The sequence below is a fragment of the Eschrichtius robustus genome, chromosome 2 (genome assembly GCF_028021215.1).
Source record: "Eschrichtius robustus isolate mEscRob2 chromosome 2, mEscRob2.pri, whole genome shotgun sequence".
Classification (NCBI taxonomy): domain Eukaryota; kingdom Metazoa; phylum Chordata; class Mammalia; order Artiodactyla; family Eschrichtiidae; genus Eschrichtius; species Eschrichtius robustus.
The window spans coordinates 115,159,645-115,181,999 of record NC_090825.1 but is presented as its reverse complement, the minus strand read 5'-3'; the positions used below and the strand labels follow the sequence as shown (position 1 = coordinate 115,181,999).

The 22,355-nt window shown below is 39.9% G+C and overlaps 1 protein-coding gene across 1 annotated transcript in view; it reads left to right on the top strand.

Annotated features, from left to right (window-relative positions):
- Window positions 1-22,355, top strand: part of KLHL3 (kelch like family member 3) — a 111,188-nt gene that overhangs the window by 9,339 nt on the left and 79,494 nt on the right. Inside the window, exons 2-3 of the mRNA XM_068534470.1 lie at window positions 2,299-2,418; window positions 18,750-18,856. Coding sequence (XP_068390571.1) covers window positions 2,299-2,418; window positions 18,750-18,856 — 227 coding nt within the window. The remainder of the gene's footprint in view (window positions 1-2,298; window positions 2,419-18,749; window positions 18,857-22,355) is intronic.

Sequence of the window (22,355 nt, the reverse complement as noted above, 5' to 3'; positions counted from 1 at the left end):
GTATAGTGTAGTATTAGAAAATATATGTCATATACCACATTAAAAGATTAAGGGGAAAAATCTGTATGATCATCTCATTAGATTCACAAAAACATTTGATAAAATTCAGTTTAACTTTATGATTAAAAAATAAAACACAAGGGAGTTTTCTTAATTTGATAAAGGCCATCTGCAGAAATCCTAAAATTAACACACAGTGAGGAAACACTACAAACATCTTTTTTAAAAGCAGGAAGATGACAAGAATATTCATTAGCACACTTTATGTTCAACATTCTGTGATATATGACTAAAGGTGGCATAACAGGTGAGTGGGAAAAAGAAGAAGTATTCAATAAATGGAACTTACAAGAAAAAATTAGATCCGTATTTAATATAGTGACATAAAAATCAACATCAGATAAAATAAGGGCTTAAATATCAAAAGCAAAAGTGTTAAACTTTTAGTATAAAATAGAAATTTATATCCGTCTGGCATGGAGTAGGGAAGGACACTAACTACAAAAGAAATTATACTTGTGGAATTCTTAATATGAAGTTTTTTATCTTTACTGGGTTCTCCCCTTCCTTGATAACATTCTCTGTTTTGAGATTTTCTTCACCTTTTTAAACACATGATTCTAATCATCTGTCTTGATATTTATCATACTGTGCTCAGCTAACTTCTTTGCACCCAGAATGCAGGCAGTCCCCAAGTTCAGAGGTCTGTAGCTTACATTTTCATGCTGAACTGAAAGTGGGAAGGAAGCCAGGAGAGGCATCTATCCTGGTCAGACAAGCTGTGGGTCTGGCATGCTGGTTATATTGGAATGTTCCAATGGTTACCAATCCCAGTGTGAAATCGAGAGAGACTCTCAGGTCCCCAGAACTTCTTCTTAACCATAGCAACGCCTATCTTGAGCCAATTTGCAAGGCTAGGTGGTAGCATAAACAGAGGCCCACTAGGGGAAGGCAAAGGAAGCTACTCTCAGTGTCTTAGAGTTGGAGTGAACTGTGGGTCCCCAAATCTACACAAGTAGAGGAGGTTCTGTTTTTCTACTATCAAAGCAGAGCTTAACCTGGTCCAAACAGACATAACTCCAATGTCCTGGACTTGACTTGGAGCTGAATAGTTTTATCAGTTTGGGGAGAAGGTCCTTTCCCTGCTCATTTTTTGGATTCTTCTTTCCCACCCCACCATCAAGTTGAGACTTGTTGCTCAGGAGTGATTGGGCATCTAGCTGGCATCCCATAGGAATCTTGAGTGTTTTGTCTTTGGTATAGAGGGCTTTGAGATTATGGGTGGCTCTTGCTAGTCACCACCTGCTCATTTAGCCCACATAGGTAGTCTTTTTATAACCATTACAATCCCTTGTCTTTCTATGGGATTATGGTTTTGCCAAAGCTTTCACTCTTGTGCTGCTGTTCTCCATGCTGTAGCCAATGTGATCCTTCTAAAGCACAAATGTGTTCACCTACTTCCTGCTCCACTTCTTTGCTTAAAACTCTGATGGCTTCTCATTGTTTTAGAATGAAATCCAAACTCCTTAGCTTTGTTTATGACACTTAAAAGACTGCTCAGTCTTCTAGCCTTTTCTCTTGATACTCTCCTTTAGTTTTACTGAACTTCCAGTGCTTTGAACATACTTGACTCCTTTTCTCTGGGTCTTTGTTCATACTGTTTCCTCTGCTGTTTCCCATCTTCCTTTTTACCTGGCTAATTTCTGCTCTTCCTTAAGACTTCTGTTTTTCCTCAGCTTCTAGCAAGTTTTTCCTCAACCTGCCAGCACTGGGATAGTTGCCTATCCTTTGTGCTTCTGAGAAATGTTTACTTGGCTTTCTCTGTCACTGAACTCTAAGCTTTGTGAAAGCAAGGTCTGTGATTTCCTTATTGTTGTGTTTCTCTGGAATTTAAATACAGTGCTTGGCACATAGTAAACTCCTTTAAATGTTTGTTGAATGAACCAACATCCCTGTGAAGTGAGTGGTATAGTGCTTAATCTCCCCTCACCCCCTACCCTTTTAGGGATGGAGAGATGGAGGATAAGGACCTCCCACAAAGTTACACCTGTTCTTGATGGAAGAAGCTGAGCTCGGATCTGAGGGGTGCATTTTCTGAGGGGTGCATTTTGCACTGGAAGATCCTGAAGAAATTCCTGACCCAGTGATTTCCTTCCCTGCTGGGTCTGTGGTGAAGAGAACAGGCTGACAGAGATGCCCCTGGTGGGTGGGCAAATGCATGGGTTTGTGGCAGTTGGATGAACGAGTTTACCAACATGTGATCCTCTCTTTCCCTTCCCACTCCCTTCCTGTTCACAGCATCAAGCTGAGCTCCCAGCCCCCAATACAGGCTGGGGATGACGAAAAGAACCAGAGGACGATCACTGTCAACCCTGCCCACATGGGGAAGGCGTTCAAGGTTATGAATGAACTGCGGAGGTACTTTTCCTATTTTGCTCATGCCCTTTTGGAAGGAACTTGCTGGGTGAGCGTCATCAGGGACTGAGAACAAAGGTCAGAACACCACCAACCAGTGAAGTCTGACTCTTCCTCACCCACACTCGTCAGTTGGCTTTCCCTTTCAAACTCTGATAGAGACAGAATGGCTTCCTCAAATCTCTCTCTTTCCTTTGTATTTATTTAACACCTATTGTTTCAGTGCTTAATCACTGGGGACAAAAATCCATTATGGTTACAGCAGTTCTGTTCATAAACTTGATTTCCAACTGAACCAGCTGCATGAAGACCAGTAATAGAATGATTGCAACACCTACACACAATTGCAGATTAAAGATTGTGGATGCCAGGCATTTTCTTTGGGCCTCCCTCTCTCATGCTTTGGTCTGAACTTTTGTCTTTGTCAAGACAACCACATGAATGGAAGAATACCTAGCTTCTAAAATGCAGTTTAACTCTATAAAGAAAGAAATGAAATGCAGAAGCACTCATCCTCACTGAGCTAAACAGTGAGGGGTGCGCAGGCTATTTGTAAGGTCAATGTGCATGTTTGCTGAGCTTTGTTGAGGGACGACAGGTTCAGGGCACTGAACGTGTTTTTCTGTACGAAGGCTGTGCATACAACCTCTTCTTTATCAGAGAGCTCAGAAGCTTCCTTCGCCCATGGCATTATTTGTTATCTTTTTATTGAAATACAGTTGATTTACAATGTTGTGATAGTTTCAGGTGTACAGCAAAGTGATTCAGTTATATATATATATTCTTTTTCAGATTCTTTTCCATTATAGATTATTACAAGATATTGAATATAGTTCCATGTGCTATACAGTAAATCTTGTTTATCTGTTTTATATATAGTAGTGTGTATCTGTTAATCCCAAACTCCTAATTTGTCTCTCCCCCACCCTTTGCTCTTTGGTAAACATAAGTTTGTTTTCTATGTCTGTGAGTCTATTTCTCGTTTGTAAATAAGTTCATGTGGATCATTAGTTTAGATTCCACATATAAGTGATATCATGTGATATTTAGCTTTCTCTGTCTGACTTACTTCACTTAGTATGATAATCTCTAGGTCCATCCCTGTTGCTGCAAATGGCATTATTTCATTATTTTTTATGGTTGAGTAGTATTCCATTTATATATATATATATATATATATATATATATATATGTAAAAAATGATGGTGTATATATATCTGTCTATATCTATATCATATATATATATATATATATATGGTATATATATACCATATCTTCTTTACCCCTTCATCTGTCAATGGACATTTAGGTTGCTTCCATATCTTGGCTATTGTAAATAGTGCTGCTGTGAACATTGGGGTGCATGTATCTTTTTGAACTAGAGTTTTCATCTTTTCCAGATATATGCCCAGGAGTGGGATTGCTGGATCATATGGTAGCTCTATTTCTATTTTTTTAAGGAAATTTCATACTGTTCTCCATAGTGGCTGTACCAATTTACATTCCCACCAACAGTGTAGGAGGGTTCCCTTTTCTCCACACCCTCTCCAGCATTTATTATTTGTAGATTTTTTGATGATGGCCATTCCGACTGGTGTGAGGTGATGCCTCATTATAGTTTTGATTTGCATTTCTCTAATAATTAGTGATATTGAGCATCTTTTCATGTTTCTGTTGTGCCCATGCCATTATTTACCACATATTTCATCCTATTGTGAGTTGTAACTGTTTATACCCTCTTTTTTTTTTTTTTTAATTTATTTATTTATTTATGGCTGTGTTGGGTCTTCATTTCTGTGCGAGGGCTTTCTCCAGTTGTGGCAAGCGGGGGCCACTCTTCATCGCGGTGCGCGGGCCTCTCACTATCGTGGCCTCTCTTGTTGCGGAGCACAAGCTCCAGACGCGCAGGCTCAGTAGTTGTGGCTCACGGGCCTAGCCGCTCCGCGGCATGTGGGATCTTCCCAGACCAGGGTTCGAACCCATGTCCCCTGCATTGGCAGGCGGATTCTTAACCACTGCGCCACCAGGGAAGCCCTATACCCTCTTTGTAGTTCATGTGTTCCCTGAGGGCAGGGGCAACTTCTGAATCATTTTAATCTCTAGCGCCTCGTACTTCATAGGAGCTTTGAGTTAGCCACCAAAGATGCCCAGACATACTGGCTAGGCTCTGGGATGCGTGGGTGGGTGAGGGTGCAAGGTAAAAAATGATGATAAGTCAATGAAAATGGTCTTTCTACAGTACAAATAGGTGTTATGAAGGAAAACTGCATTAGGTGCCTGCCAGGTGGTAGGTATGCAATAATTGTTAGTTTCTTAAAGGGTGTCGTGAAAGCAAGCATGTCAAACCGCAACTTTGGAGAACACTTCCTAAAGGGGAAGATGCTTGAGCTAAATTCTGAAGAACAAGTAAGAGTTAGAGAAATGAAAAGTGGTAAGGTTAGGGGAAAGTCTTCCAGCCAGAGAAAATGGCATGAGCAAAAGCACATATAGCTGAAGATGTGTTTTTTGGGTAGGGGCTTAAACTACTTGTAAACAAAAATTCTATATTAAAAAAAAAAAATTCTATATTCATTTACTCATTTCTCCTTTCTGCAAGGCCTAGTCTTTGGCATTAAAAACCAAGTTAAATTAGATTTGTCTTAGGCCCTACTGATCAAAATTTTTAAAATTTATTTATTTTATTTTTGGCTGCGTTGGGCCTTCATTGCTGTGCATGGGCTTTCTCTAGTTGCGGCGAGCGGGGGCTGCTCTTCGTTGTGGTGCACGGGCTTCTCCTTGCGGTGGCTTCTCTTGTTGCGGAGCACGGGCTCTAGAGCGCAGGCTCAGTAGTTGTGGTGCACGGGCTTTGTTGCTCTGTGGCATGTGGGATCTTCCCGGACCAGGGCTTGAACCCATGTCCCCTGCATTGGCAGGCGGATTCTTAACCACTGCGTCACCAGGGAAGCCCTACTGATCAATTTTTATTAGGCTTCCTGCCAGATTTCCTAGAAGCTCCATCCATAGTTGTTTTAGGCAGTGGGCAGTGCTAACGTTCAATCCTAATTCTCTTTTGTCACTAAAGAGTTTGTGTTGTGTTCCCTAGACACTGTTGAAGTTCCTCATTTAGTTCCCTTGAGTATGGCTTGTGTCCTTTGTCTGATTTAAGACTTCAGGTCTCCAAATAAACAACCTAACTTTACACCTCGAGGAATTAGAAAAAGAAGTTCAATCTAAGCTCAAATTTAGCAGAAGGAAAGAAATAATAAAGATTAGGTAAAATGAAATAGAGACTAGAAAGACAATAGGAAAAAAATCAATGAAACTAAGAGCTGTTTCTTTGAAAAGATAAACAAAATTGACAAATCTTTAGCTAAGCTAACCAAGATAAAAAGAGAGAGGACTCACAATTATAAATGAAAGAGGAGACGTTACAAATGTTATCACAGAAATACAAATCATTACAAGAGGCCACTATGAAGAATTATATACCAACAAATTGGATAACCTAGAAGAAATGGATAAATTCCTTGAAGCATATAAACTATGAAGGCTGAATCAAGAAGTAGAAAATCTGAACAAACCAGTAATGATTAAGGAGATTGAATTGGTAATCAAAAATCTCTCAACAAAGAAAAGCATGACCAGATGGTTTCACTGGTGAATTCTACCAAACTTTCAAAGAATAATTAACACTAGTCCTTCTCATACTCTTCCCAAAACTTGAGGAGGAGGGAATACTCCCAAACTCATTACCAGCATTACCCTGATACCAAAGCCAGCTAAGGACACTACAAGAAAAGAAAACTGTAGGCCAATATCCCTGATAAATATTGATGCAAAAATTCTCAACAAAATTCTAGCAAACAGTATATGTATGATCTGGTAAAATATGATCTGATAAAAGGGTCGTATACCATGATCAAGTGAGATTTATCTCTGGGATGCAAGGGTGGTTCAAGATAATGAAATCAATAAATGTGATACACCACATTCATAGAATGAAGGATAAAAATCATAAGATCCTTTCAATAGATGCAGAAAAGCTGTTTGACAAAATTCAACATCCTTTCATAATAAAAGACTCCCAACAAATTGGGTATAGAAGGATCATACCTCAACATGTTAAAAGCCCTGTATGACAAACCCACAGCTAATATCATAATGGTGAAAGTTTGAAAGCTTTTTCTCTGAGGTCAGGAAAAAGAAAAGGGTGCCCACTTTCACCCTTCTTTTTGAACATAGTACTGGAAGTTCTAGCCAGAGCAGTTAGGCAAGAAAAAGAAATAAAAGGCATCCAAATTAGAAAGAAGAAGTAAAATCATCTCTGTTTGCAGATAACATGATCCTATATATAAAAAACCCTAAAAGACTCCACCAAAAAACTGTTAGAACTTAAAAACAAATTTGGTAAAGTTGCAGGATACAAAATCAACATACAAAAGTCAGTTTCATTTCTATACAATAACAAACTATCTGAAAAAGAAATAAAACAATCTCATTTACAATAGTGTCAAAGCAATAAAATATTAGGAATAAGTTTAACCAAGAAGGTGAAAGATCTGTACACTGAAAACCGTAAGACATTGATGAAAGAGATTGAAGAAGAGACACAGATAAATGGAAAGATATCCCATACTCGTGGATTGAGAGAATTAATATTGTTAAAATGTCCATACTCTCCAAAGCCATCTATAGATTCAGTTCAATCCTATCAAAATTCCAATGACATTTTCCACAGAAATAGAAAAAACAATCCTAAAATTTGTATGGAACCACAAAAGACCCTAAATAGCCAAAGCAATCTTGTAAAAGAAGAGCAAAGTTTGGAGACATCACACTCTCTGATTTCAAACTACAGTTGGCCCTTGAACAACATGGGTTTGAACTGCAAGGGTCCACTTACCTGGATTTTTGTCATTAACTGCCCTTGTACTACACTATCTGTGGTTGGTTGAATCCTGGATGTGGAATTGTGGATATGGAAAAGTTATACGTGGATTTTCGACTGCATGGGGAAGGAGGAGTTTGCTCCCCTAACCCCCATGTTGTTCAGGGGTCAACTGTATATGACAAAACTATGGTAATCAGAACAGTATGGTATAGACATATAGACCAGTGGAACAGAATTGAGAGCCCAGAAATAAACCCACATGTATATGGTCAACTACTATTTACAGAGGAACCAAGAATACTTAATGGGGAAAGGATAGTCTTTCATCAAATGGTGTTAGGATAACTGGACATCCACATGTGAAAGAATGACATTGGACTCCTATCTTACACCACTTACAAAAATTAACTCAAAATGGATTAAAGACCTAAATGTTAAGACCTGAAACCATAAAACACCTGGAAGAAAACAGGGGAAAAAAAGAAACAAGTGAGACTTCATCAAACTGAAAAGCTCCTTCACAGCAAAGGAAATCATCAACAAAATGAAAAGGCAACCTATGAAAGGGAGAAAATACTGGCAAACCATAAATCTTATGAAGGGTTAATATCCAAAACACATAAGGAATGCTTGGAACTCAGTAGAAAAAAATGATTAAAAATGGGCAAAGGACCTGAATAAACATTTTTGCAAAGAAGATACCCAAATGGCCAACAAGTGCGTGGAAAGGGGATCAACATCACTAATCATCAGGGAAATTCAAATCAAAATCACAATGAGGTATCACCTCACACCTGTTAGAATGGCTATTATCAAACAAACAAACAAAAACAGACAAACAAATAAAAACACACAAGAGATAACAAGTGCTTGTGAGGCCGTGGAGAAAAGGGAACCCTTGTGCGCTATTGGTAGGAATGTAAATTGGTACAGCCACTATGGAAAACAATATGGAGGTTCCTCAAAAAATTAAAAATTGATCTGTGGGCTTCCCTGGTGGTGCAGTGGTTAAGAATCTGCCTGCCACTGCAGGGGACATGGGTTCGATCCCTGGTCCGGGAAGATCCCACATGCTGCGGAGCAACTGAGCCCATGCACCACAACTACTGAGCCTGCACTCTAGAGCCCGTGAGCCACAACTACTGAAGCCCATGTGCCACAACTACTGAAGCCTGTGCGCCTAGAGCCCGTGCTCCGCAACAAGAGAAGCCACCTCAGTGAGAAGCCTGCACACCGCAACAAAGAGTAGCCCCCGCTCTAAGCAACTAGAGAAAACCCGCATGCAGCAGCGAAGACCCAATGCAGCCAAAAATTAAATAAATGAAAAAAAGAAATTGATCTGCTATGCAATGTAGCAATCACACTTCTGGGCATATATCTGAAGGAAATGAAATCACTATCTCGAAGAGATATTTGCACTCCCATGTTCATTGCAGCATTATTCACAGTAGCCAAGACATGAACACAACCTAAGTGTTGGTCAGTGGATGAACGGATAAAGAAGATGTGGTATATATACACAATGGAATATTATTCAGCCATAAAAAAGAGGAAACCCTGTCATTTGCAACAACATGGATGAACCTCGAGGGCACTGTATTCAGTGAAGTAAGTCAGACAGAGAAAGACAAAGACTGTATGATCTCATTTATATGTGAAATCTAAAAAAGCCAAACTCACAGAAAAAGAATAGGTTAGTGGTTGTCAGGGACTGGGGGTTGTGGGAAATGGGAGATGTTGGTCAGAGGGTACAAACCTCCAGTTTTAAGAGGAATAAGTTCTGGGGATCTAATGTACAATGTGGTGACTATAGTTAGCAGTACTGTATTGCATACTTGAAAGTTGCTAAGAGAGTAGATCTTAAATGTTCTCACCACAAAAAATAAATGGTAACTATGTGAGATGATAGATGTATTACCTTATTGTGGTAATTATTTCACAATATATGTCAAATCATCACATTATATGCCTTAAACTTACACAATGTTATATGTCAATTATAGCTCAATAAAACTGGGGGAAAAAGACTGCCTGGTTTAGCCAACTGTAGTAACTGCTTAAAGGTAGAGCTCAGGAAATAGATATGCACACAGAATTCCCCCAACCCTCACTTTATATTATTAGCATTTTTTCTTTTTCTTAAATACCTAAAAAAAATCCTGTAATGTCTGTTCCTTCTTTTGCAAGTTACCACATTTTTGCATCTTTCCTCAAAAGCGTCAACTTGGATTTAACCTCCTCCAACAGTCCTGCTGCTTCTCTTTTGTATAAGTCAGCGTTTGCCAAGGCTGTTCTGAGGAACATTTCCTCAAGATGCTCTGTGGGGAAAAAAGAGATCTGTAACAAAATGAGTTTGAAAAATGCTATATAAAACTGCTATACCCACCCCCCGAGATTCATAATATATTTAGGCATATTAAAATCTCTGAGAAGTCATACAATAAACTTGTCTAACTGAGGGTTTCCCACATGGTTTTGAATCCTCTCCGGTTGTTGTTGTTTTGTGTAGACCGAGTGTTCTGTGAAACTTATTTTGGAAAACACTGGTCCTTTGCTGAAATTTAAGTGAATAATCTTTGTATGAGTCAGGGTTTTTCAGAGAAACAGAACCAATAATATATCTATTTATATATCTATTATTATTATATTATTTATATGTATGTATTGCTTCTGTTTCTCTGGAAAACCAGATATATAGACACAGATATGTAAGAGGAGATTTATTACAGGAGTTAACTCACATGATTGTGGAGGACGAGAATTGCCGCAATCTGCTGTCTACAAGCTGGAGAACCAGGAAAGCCAGTGGTATAATTCAGTCCAAATTTGAAGGCCTGAGAAACAAGAGCCAGTGGAGTATGTCTTGCGGTCCAAAGGCCCAAGAACCAAGAGCTTCGGTGTCTGAGGGCAGGAGAAGATGGCCAGTACAGCTCAAGAAGAGAAAGAGAGAATTCACCCTTCCTCCACCTTTTTGTTCTATTCAAGCCCTCTGTGGACTGGATGATGCCCACCTACACTGGTGAAAGAGATCTTTTCTCAGTCTACCAGTTCAAAGGCTAATCTCTTCTAGAGAAACCTTTGCAGACACACCCACAAATAATATTTTATCAGCTATCATCTGGGCATCACTTAGCCTGGTTAAGTTGACATATAATATTAAGCATCACAGTCTTGTTCTTCCTCTTTTTGATTTTTTCAAATGGACCACAATCTGTTTATGTTTTGGTTGGGAAAATTTTAGTTCAGGTTTAGGCATGGATTTCCCTTTCGTTTTTCTTTTAATTTAAACCCTTTAAATTTTTCTTTAAAAATTTGTAAATTTTGTAAATTTTTTGTAAAAAGAATATATTATAGAACATTTAAAAAATACAGGTGAGCAAAAGGTCACAGTGCTAACCATTGTTAACCCTTAGGAGATCTTTTTTTTCTTTAAAATATATGTCTCAACCAGATTTTTTTTCCTATGGGTGATTTTTATTTTTGTTTTATTTTTATTTTTTTAAAAAATATTTTAATTTTATTGGAGTACGGTTGATTTACAATGTTGTGTTAGTTTCAGGTGTACAGCAAAATGATTCAGTTATACATATACATATATTCATTCTTTTTTAGATTCTTTTCTCATATAGGTTATCACAGAATATTAGGTAGAGTGCCCTGTGCTATATACAGTAGGTCCTTGTTTATCTGTCTCATATATAGTAGTGTACGTGTTCAACCAGATTTTTATTCTTAACATTATGTTGAACAAATTTTTTATGTTACTGTTCTACAACTTCATTTTAAGTGGATGAATGATATTCTATTTTTGTTCTTTTTAAAACAGTTCCCTGTTGTTGGATGTCTAGGTTTTCCAATCCCTCAAATAAATAATACCTGCAGTGGTTATGTGTGGAGCAGTATAACACAGTGGTCACAAGCATAGACTCTGGAGCCAGGCAGCCTGGTTTCAAATCTTGGCTCCAGTGCTGACTAGCTGTGAACCTGGGCAAGTTCATTAATATCCCCAACCTCACTTTTGTCAACCATAAAATGAGGCTAATAATAGTTCCAGTCTTGCTGGCTTGTTAAGAGGATTAATAAGTTAAGTGCTTAGAACAGTGACAGCACATATATTACTGTTGTTAAGTACTTGTGCATATTTACAATTATTTCTATAGAATTAATTCCTAGAAGTAGAATTGCTAATTTAAACAGCATGTTGCATAATAATAATAACAATAGCTATTCCTTAGATATTTTATGAGTCCTTGCAACATAGTGAACATTCTGTGTTAGCTGTTATTATGATGGTGATTTTTTTAAAAAGAAGTCTTTATTTATTTATTTAATTTATTTTTGGCTGCGTCGGGTCTTAGTTGCGGCACGCGGGATCTTTTGTTGCGGTTGTGGTGCGCGGGCTTCCCTCTAGTTGTGGTGTGCAGGTTTTCTCTTCTCTAGTTGTGGCGTGCAGGCTCCAGGGCACCTGGGCTCTGTAGTTTGTGGCACGTGGGCTCTAGCTGAGGCGCACGAGCTCAGTAGTTGTGACACGCAGGCCTAGTTGCCCCGTGGCATGTGGGATCCTAGTTCCCCGACCAGGGATCGACCCCACGTCCCCTGCATAGCAAGGCGGATTCTTTACCACTGGACCACCAGGGAGGTCCCCTGATGGTGATTTTTTTTTTTAATGAATTAATTAATTAATTTATTTATTTTTGGCTGTGCTGGGTCTTCGTTTCTGTGCGAGGGCTCTCTCCAGCTGCGGCAAGCGGGGGCCACTCTTCATCGCGGTGCACGGGCCTCTCACCGTCGCGGCCTCTCCCGTTGCGGAGCACAGGCTCCAGACGCGCAGGCTCAGCAGTTGTGGCTCACGGGCCCAGCCGCTCCGCGGCATGTGGGGTCCTCCCGGACCGGGGCACGAACCCGTGTCCCCTGCATCGGCAGGCGGATTCCCAACCACTGCGCCACCAGGGAAGCCCTGATGGTGATTTTTTGCTTCAGGAGTATGACAGTAGGTGAGACAAAGTCTTGCCCTCAATCTTGCTTGCATTCTAGTGGTGTTCAAAGACTATATCAAATTCTAAGGTATTTAAATGGCTAACTTAAAAAACTAGAGTGGAATGGGGGAGGCAGGGAGAGAAAGGGGGCCTGAATAGACACTTTATTGATTTGGGTGAGTTTAGTGGGAGCTGGAGAGAGGCATACTTTGTTTTGATGTAGGCCAGGGTGAAGCACCTTGCCATTCAGGACTCAGGCTAATGAAATGTTACCTGATATTCCAGGGACCTAGGGTTATTTCTTGCATTATTTTCACATTCCCCTCCCTCAATTTTAAGCTATTTTAGTTCAAGCACACATGTTCTTTGCAATTTATGAATCACGCAATTCTCGTGTTTCCTATTCTTTATACTTGCATTGTAGAAAATGGGCTGCTGACATGGTAACCAACCAGCTTTCCTCCTTTTGTACTTCCTCGCTCTGCTCTGGTCAGACCAACAGCTGCTTCTGGGCAGTAGAGCCCTAATGGCTCTTTGTCTCCTGACTTACCAGCCAACCAGCAAGTGGGCACGTGGTCCTTGTTGGAATAGCACCCCCTCATCAGGCCTGAAAAGGAGCGACAATCTTCTATCTTATCTTTACAGTTTGAATCTCTCATTTCTCCACTGCAAAAAGTTCTCTGCTTCATCTTTTTTTCTTAGATTGTTTTCCAGTATGGCTTTATTACTAGTAACGAGCCATTTTAGCACACCTCTTTTTGTTTTTCTTTTCTTTTCTTTTTTTAGCCTTTAAAATTTTTATTGCTTCTTGCTTTTAGTATAACTTTTTAAAACTGAAGCATAGTTGATTTACAATATTGTGTTAGTTTCAAGTGTACAGCATACTGATACATTTTTTTTCAGATTATATTCCATTATAGATTATTACGGGATATTGAGTATAATTTCCTGTGCTCTACAGTAAATCTTTGTTGCTTATCTCTTTTCTGTATAGTAGTTTATATCTTTTAATACCATACTCCTAATTTGCCCCTCCCCCCTCCCCTTTGGTAACCATAAATTTGTTTTCTATGTCTGTGAATCTGTTTCTGTTTTGTATATACATTCATTTGTATTATTTTTTAGATTTCACATGTAAGTGATATAGTATTTGTCTTTCTCTGTCTGACTTATTTCACTAAGCGTAGTATTCTCTAGGTCCATCCATGTTGCTGCAAATGGAGATTTTTCATTCTTTTTTATTGCTGGGTAATATTCCATTGTGTGTGTGTGTGTGTGTGTGTGTGTGTGTGTGTGTATCACATCTTCTTAAGCCAATCATCTGGACACTTGGGTTGCTTCCATGTCTTGGCTATTGTGAATACTGCTGCTATGAACATTGGGGTGCATATATCTTTTTGATTTAGAATTTTCATTTTTTGCAGATGTATATGCTGTTTTTCTTTTTTTGGTAACAGCTTCATCAAGATATAATTCATATACCATACAATTCACCCATTTACAGTGTACAATTTAATGGCTTTTATTATATTCACAGAATTGGGCAACCATCAGTCAGTTTTAGAATATTTTCATCACCCTGTATACTTTAGCAGTAATCCCCCAGTTATCCCTATTCACTCACCCCCCAGTACTAGACAACCACTAATCTACTTTCTGTCTTTATGATTTGCCTATTTTGGAATCATATAATGTATCTTTTGTGACTAACATTTTTTACTTAGCATAATGTTTTCAAGGTTCATTCATGCTGTAGCATGTCTCAGTATTTCATTCCTTTTTATTGCTGAATAATATTTCATTGTATGGATATACAGATTTGAGGCCATTTGGATATTATGAGTAATGCTGCTGTGAACATTCAGGTACAAGTTTTTGTGTGGATGTATGTTTTATTTCTCTTGGGAGTGGGATTCCTGGGTCAAATAACAGCTCTGTGTTTAACCTTTTGAGGAACTGTCAGACTGTTTTCCACAGCAGCTGTACCACTTTACATTTCTATCAGCAGTGTATGAAGGTTCCAATTTCTCCATATCCTCATCAACACTTGTTATTTTCTGTGTTTTTGATTATAACCATCCTAGTATGTGTGAGGAGTTATCTCATTGTGGTTTTGATTTACAATTCTCTGATGACTAATGATGTTGAGCACCTTTTCATGTGATCATTGGCCATTTCTGTATCTTATTTGGAGAATGTCTATTAAGATACTTTGCCTATTTTAAATTGGGTTATATGTCTACTTATTATTGAGTTGTAAAGTTTCAAGTTCTTTATGTATTCTAGATACAAGCCTCTTATCAGACATATGATTTACAAAGTTTTTCTTTCATTATGTAGGTTTTCTTCTCATTTTCCTGATGTCCTGAAGCACAAAAGTTGTAAACTTTGATGTCTAATGTATCTTTTTTTTGTTTGTTTGTGCTTTTGGTGTCCTATCTAACAAACCACTGCCTAATCCAAAGTCATGAAGATTTACCCCAATGTCTCTTCTAAGAGTTTTATAGTTTTAGCTCTTACATTTAGGTCTTTGATCCATTTTGAGTTAATTTTTGTGTATGGTGTGAGGTAGGGGTCCAACTTCATTCTTTTGCATGTGGATATCCAGTTATCCTAGCAGCATTTGTTGAAAAGATTATTCTCTCCCAATTGAATGGTCTTAGCATCCTTTTCAGAAATCAATTAACTGTGAATGTGAGGGTTTATTTTAAACTCTCAATTCTATTCTGTTGATCTATGTATCTATCCTTGTGCTATTACTGCACTGTCTTTAGCTTTGTAGTGTTTTGAAATTGGAAAACCTGAGTTCTTCAACTCTGTTCTTTTTCAAGATTGTTTTGGCCATTCTAGGTCCCTTGCATTTACATTTGAATTTTAGGCTCAGCTTGTCACTTTCTGCAAAGAAGCCAGCTGGGAGTTTGATAGAAATTGTATTGGATCTGTAGAACATTTTGGGGGAGAATTGCCATCTTAACAGTATTAATCTTCCAATTCATGAACACTGGAGATCTTTCCACTTATTTAAGTCTTCTTTAATTTTCTTCAATTGTGTTTTATAGTTTTAGGGTATAGGTTTTGAATTTTTTTGTTAAATTTATTCCTAAAGTATTTTATTCTTTTTGATGCTATTGTAAATGGAATTTTAAAAATATCATTTTTGGATTGTTCACTGCAAGTGTACAGAAACACAGTTGATTTTTGTATATTGATCTTGTATTCTGCAACCTCCTTATACTCATTTATTTATTTTAGTAGTTTTTTAGTGGATTCCTTGGGATTTTATATGTACAAGATCATGTCATTTGTGAATAGAGATAGTTTTATTTCTTTCTTTCCAACTTGGATGCCTTTTATTTCATTTCCTTGCCTAATTGCCCTGGCTAGCCACCCTAATGTTATCTTACTTATCAGCAGTATTTAGTACAATTGATCATTCCTTCCTTTTTGTAGCCCTCTCTTTACTTGGCTTCTTGGACACCACACTCTTTTGGTTTTCCTCCTATCCCACTGGCTGTTTTCTCATCTCTTTTGTTGGCTCTTCCCCTTTCCCCCAACTTCTTAACCATTTCCCACCTCTGAACTCCAGACCCTAGTATCCACTTGCCTACTTGACAGCCCCACTTAGATGTCCAAAAGGCAGCTCAAATTTACCATGTCCAAAACTTACTCTAATCTTGATTGAAGTATTTTGTGGAAAAAAGGAAAAAAAGAAATAAATATTTACTGAATGTTTACTATTAGTGCTATTCATTATGTTGTTTACAACACATGTCAATTCTATGATACTCAGGGGACATGAACCCTGGTCAGTTTGATTCCAGGGCCTGAGCTCCTTCCTAACAGCTCTACTCTGTTTCCTACAAATCACAGTGTGTACAGCCCTACTTTTCTCTCCTCAAGACTGTCCTTTGGAGTAGTGTATGATACTTCAGAAAAAAGGATCTCACAGGATCTCTGGTAATTGGAATTAGAAGTGCTTGTGAGCCATGCAGTGCTTGTAGAGCTGCCTCTTCCCTTCTCCCTGCATAGTGGAGACTGAGGTGTCTCCAGTGTGTAGACAGGCTTTCCCACCACCTGGGAAAGCCTACCTTGACTTTGTGGCAAGTTTTTCTTGGTCAGTCTCCCAGGTTAGAGTTTCTCTGGCCTTGAGATACACTTCCCACCTATCAGAACTGCTCTCATTTATTTGCTTGACTGGATTCTCCATCTTTATTCCTCATTCCTTCTTGTCTCTTTCCCATTTGTTCAAGAATTATCAGCTCTTCTGGGTTTGTGTAAGATATCCCACTTTGACATTTGCTTGCCCATCACCTGGCACTGAAAATTTGCTCAGCATTTCTGACCCATCTGTGTCAACACTTTTCTTATTAAAATACTGGTTACCAAAAAAAATTACTTGTACTTTTAAATAGCAGTGATAACTCTATTTTCTCCCCCAAATCTTTAATAGAAGTGGAAATGTCCAAGGTGAGTCTATACTGTTGGGAATACATTTTTACAATATATTTTATCCATATTTAAACAAGCCTATTCTCAAGTGGCATCTGCAATCTCATGTGGTCCCCACGGTATATGTCCCAAGGCAGCTAAGAAAGATGAGAAAATTGATGGGGTCAATTTGTCCATGTTCTTGTAGCCTGTTGGGGCAGAGCCAGTTCTGTTCCCAGTTGAGCTGGTTTGTTCTGATAAAGTTCGTGTGTAGGGTGTGCTGTTCACTGCAGGATGAGGTCCCACCCCCAGGTTTTGCCTCTTGGTGCTCAGAGGTCTCACCCTTCCCAGAAGCCCCCTCACTGGTACCTTATTCCATATGCTGAACCTTTCCTGATCACCTTTCCCCGTTGGAGATAACCTAGCTACTGTTTTTTCCATTCTAAGTGTCAACCAATCATGAGGCATTATGGTACTGTACCTGGAGTCAGAACTAGATTCAAGACTAAGGCTTCTGTGGCTTTGGGCCACCTCTCTGAGCTTCATACATAGGGTGATCTCTAAGGGCATTTGCGGTTCTAGCCTTCTCAGGCTTTATGACTCTATTTCTCTGAGAAGTGAACCTGGACTAATGTCTGAATAGTTGGCAATGGTTTAATATGCTATACCAGGGAGGGCAAATATGTAGCTTCTCTTCCATCTATTAACCATGACGTACTCATTATATTTATCTCATCACTGTCACGTGGAACCCAGTCATGACCTCAGACTTCTCAATCCAGTAGAGTGTGCTAAGTAACCACTACCAGTGGATCATAGTTGAAATGTGTTTATCCTCCCTGTCTTCCCTCCCACTTCTAGTGCTTCAGTCTAAAGCAGGGACTAGTGGTGACCAAGATACTATAGAAGTTAGGAGCATGGGTTCTTGGGTTCAGCTGCTTATATTCAAATCCTGAATCCACTGCTCCCTTTCTGTATGCCCTTGGGAAAGTTACTTAGCTTCTCTGGGCCTCAGTTTCCTTTTTTAGTAATATGGGACATAACAGTAGTCATACTTCATAGGGTTGTAGAGAGGATTAAATGAAATAATATGTATTTTAAAAAGTGCTTAGAACAGTGCCTGGCACATGTAACTCAAAAAATGTTGACTATTGTATTGATAATAACCATGATAAGAACTTGAAAGGCTGGTAGAGGAAAAATTCTTGGATTGATAGGGCTTGTGGTACCCCTTCAGTCTTCAAAGTAGTCAAATATTCATTCTGTCTCTGAGTGTGGATTGATCCTATTTAAAATTTCATTCCTTTATTCATTTATTTAGTAGAAGTTTAGGGCCTACTGTGTGCTATACATGCAACCGGGTGTCTAGGAAATAACAGTAAACAAGTCCTTTTTAAAGTTCATTGTGTATGGGGGTGACAAACAAGTAAAAATGTAGTTATAGTTTTCTTAATAATTGCAGTAATTGGAGTTTGCCCAGGGTCTTTAGGGAGCGCTGTGTGTACCGGCAGAGTCTTTTTGATGTTAGTGTTAAACCTGGGTGGGAAGAAATATACTTGAGTCCTCCAGATCTGGCTGGCCTCTTACCAGTGTTTCACAGGCAGTGGATTCCTTGGGGAAGAGTTAGTACCTGTTCTAGCTGGTGGCACACCTCAGTGGTGTGCTCATGCTCCTTGGCATTCATTCAGTTACTCAACTAACAGCCCAAAGCTTTTCCCACTGCTCCTTGAGCTGCTATCCCCCTGTCTCAGTCATAGCTGGTAGAGTTGTGGAGCAGAGATGTGAAGACAAATGAAGGAGCCCTGAATTTGCAGCTACATAGTAGTTAGATCTCTACAGAGTTGAGTGCCTTAGGAAAGCATGAATGTGGGGTTTATTAGGCACTTGGAAAAGTTAAGGAGTCCATCTCCCTGCCTAACTTAAGATATGGTAGGTCTGTATGACAGCTGTGGGTGGTGATATTATGGAATGTGGAGGGTGGGGGAGAAAAAATACCCTTGTGTGGCTGGGGGTGGGAGTTGGTGCTGTGACCCATCCTTTCTCCCACTGGTGTCTTGCAGCAAACAGCTATTGTGTGACGTGGTGATTGTGGCAGAAGATGTTGAGATAGAAGCCCACCGTGTGGTCCTGGCAGCCTGCAGCCCCTACTTCTGTGCGATGTTCACAGGTATGGTGAGGGGCAAACAATAACCCATGGTTGTGGGGCTGCAGCCCCACTGGGAGAATATTGAGGGTGGTGGCATGAGAGGGGGGAGGAAAGAAGGCTGTGACGCCCACCCTGAGGAGCTCCTGTGTGCCAGATTCTTTGCTTTGCACCATGGAGATGCAAAGCACCATGACAGGCCCTCAGCCAGGCCAGTCAAGCATGCAGTCCCTATTGCAGTTAACTCTGAGGAAAAAATGTAGAATCATATAGTCCATGAATTCTCAGACTTTGTCATGCATCATAATCACGTCAGGGAGCCTGTTAGAAGTGTAGACTCTTGGCTTCATCCCCAGGCTTCTGAGCTGTCATTTTGCAGATGGGGGGCCCTGAGGCTGAGAGAAAGGAAGGGACTTGCCTGAGGTCACACGGTGAATGAGTGGAACTTGGCTTCTGGATGCCTGGCCCAGGGCTGGCTGGCCTAGCCGGCCCACATCTTATTATTCCTTAGCTGTTCTTTCCAGGCAGGGACCTTGAGTCTCCTCTAGCCTTTATAGGAATGCGGTAGAGTTGGCAGAAGTGATCGTGGGGCTTGGGGTGGGGAGAGTAAGACAGAGGTATATTCACCATCTGCATTCAGTTTCAGTACCTTTGCCAACTTTCCAGGGAGTCCCTGTTTCCTGGACATGCCAAATAGCCTTGTCCAACTATTGCACATGTATTATTTCTGAGACTGAATTCCCTGAAACCCATGGGCTGAGCTTCTTGTCTGCAGTATCTCGCAGCACCTCCCCTGAGCCAGGTGCAGGCAGTGCTGTATCCATCACTGCTGACTGAAAGCCAGCTGGATGATGTCAGGTGTCTCTTCCACACACTCATCTGTACCCTGTGCTTCCTCTGATTGTGGTCACTATCACTCTGCACTCTCATCTGTTTCCTGGTGTTTGCGGTGGTCATGCTCTGGGGTCTCATGTACCTGCTGCTTCTCACCCTGTAGTTTACATATCAAATGTTGCCTCCTCTCTGACCACCCGAGCCATAGTTCCCCACTAGGTCTCTTCCTATTCCATAACTTGACTCTATTTTTTTCATAACATTTATCACTGTCTGAAAATCACGTTGGTTGGTTGTTTGTACATTTTTTACCTGTGTCTCCTTACTGGAGTATCAGTTCCATGAAGACAGGGATCTTGTTAGATTTGTTTGTTTCTGTACCCTGAGTACCTGATACATAATAGGACTAAAATATTGTTTTAATGAACAAAATGTCTCCCACCCTTGATTGTGAGCTTTGGGTGCTTGCGGATTATGTCTTATGTCTTGTCACTGTTGAATCCTTAGCGCCCACCCCAGGGCCTGATGTTTAGGAGAGTGAATAAGTGAAGGCTGAATGAATGAATGTGGGGTTGCTAAGGATGGGTGAGTGCAGGCACATCTTTGCTGAATAGGCTCTTGCCCTTTTCCTAATATAGTACACAGCCTGTGCTGGGCAGGAGTGGTTCTTGGTGGGGCGGGAAGTACTTAGCACTTGCGTTTGGAGAGTTCCTCACATGTATGTCTGCCTTGGCTCATCATGTGAAGGACCTGGCCTCAACTTGGAGCAGTGCTTTTGCTAAGTGGACCAAGCCACACTTACCTCACTTTGAGCCTTGGGCCAGGAATTCCACAGTGCAGCCTGGAAAACCAGCTAATTGCACTACCTGGAAATTTTGAGCCACATTCTCTTTGGAGTAGCCTCAGACTCTAATAGTAAGGTTTTTATTTCTTTTTTTGTCCTTGTCCTTCATCCATCTCTCTTTCTTTTAAAATAATTTATCTTGTCTACAGTAGTTATTTAGCTGCAACTTCAGTAAATAGCTCTGCCAGTCATTCTTCTCTGTTTGTGTGGTTTGGAAAGTCCAGAGTTGAGAGAGGAGTCTATTTGGAATTACAATAAATTGTACTGTTGGCTCCACTTTTTGCTAATGAACTTGACTCTGGGGGTAGTGGAAGTGCCTAAGCAAAACAAGGTGATTTTAAAAAGGGAGAGAAAAGGTGCTTCTGGATCAGGTCTTGGATTCTAGTGATTGAAGGGAAGAGGGAATCAAGAGAAGAAAGCAGTCTAATGTGTTGCCCAGCCCAAGCTTTCCATTGAATCTGGTTACCATTCATTCTTCCTTCCTTCCTTCCATCCATCCATCCATTCATCCATCATCTCTGTCTGCCCATCCATCCACCCACCCACCCACCTACCTATCCATCTACTCATCCAAACACTATTCACATATGTTCATTGCAGAATAAAAATTAGAAAATGTGGGCAAGCAAAAAAAATACATGTAATACATTTACTCTTGTGATAGCTTATGCTTCTCTTTAATATTACTACTTATCTCATTACTTCCTCACTGTCTGATTTGCCTGGTCAGTCATAAACTTTATGAGGGTAAAAACTGTACCTTTTAAATTCACTGCTGTGTCCCTGCTGCCTAGCGTGATCTTACATACAGTAGGTGCTCAATGAAAATTTGCTTAATTGAACTTAGCGCTATATTGTCAATATATTTTCATGGCAATGAAATCACATCTACATCATTATTTTAATGGCCTCATAAGATTCCATCATATGTATCTGAATTGAAAATCCATTTCCTTACTGGCTGGAAATTATAGTTCTTTCTAATATTTTGCTATTATAAATAATGCTAAAATGGGCATCCTTGCAACTTAGTCTTTACTTACATTCCTGATTATTTCCTTAGCTCCCTAGAATAAGAAATACTTGGTTAAAGTGTGTGCACATTTTGAATTCTTGTGAGACACGTGCCTCAATTCCACAACACTTAGAACAGTTGTACCAGCTTATGCTTCCATCGGCAGTATATCAGATTCGTGTATTTTCTGAGGCCCCTTGGTTTTGCTTAAACCTTGGTAAACGGGTACAAAAAAAAAAGTAACATTGCAAAATTTTGTTCTAATTATCAGGTTCAGCTTCAAAATGCATAAAATTAGTAATGAAAAGGCCCCGCTGACTCTCGTTGAGTCCATTTCTATCAGCATGTTTAAGGCCCCAAAGAAAAGGAAATACATGTGACTTTCTTCTGACTTGAGTGGTGTGATTAAGATCTTTTACTGAGGCTTAAAGTGTTTTTATTTCTTTGTCCTCTGAGTTCATATTGCCCAAATGTCCTGTGATGGGTCCAAATACCAGCTCCACTCCTTGACCATATCCTTCCCAGAATAACTTGTAATAAATGTGAAACTGAGGTCTGAGTGCCCACAGGAGAGTGTCCAAAGGCAGCCAACCTGTGAGAAGATCTGGGATGGGCAGTCACCTGAGCTGCTCTCCACTCCTTCAGCATAGTGTGATTGGAGAGGCCAGAAGGGCTGGTCTTGTCCTTCTTTTCCCTGCGAGTATGGAACACTTAAGATTCCCCTTGACCCCATCCTCCCCATCTAGCACCTCCATCCCAGGGGAAGATAATTTCCCCAAAATAGCCCAGTCAGTCTTTTTTCCCTCTTTTTATCATGCCCTTTACTATGG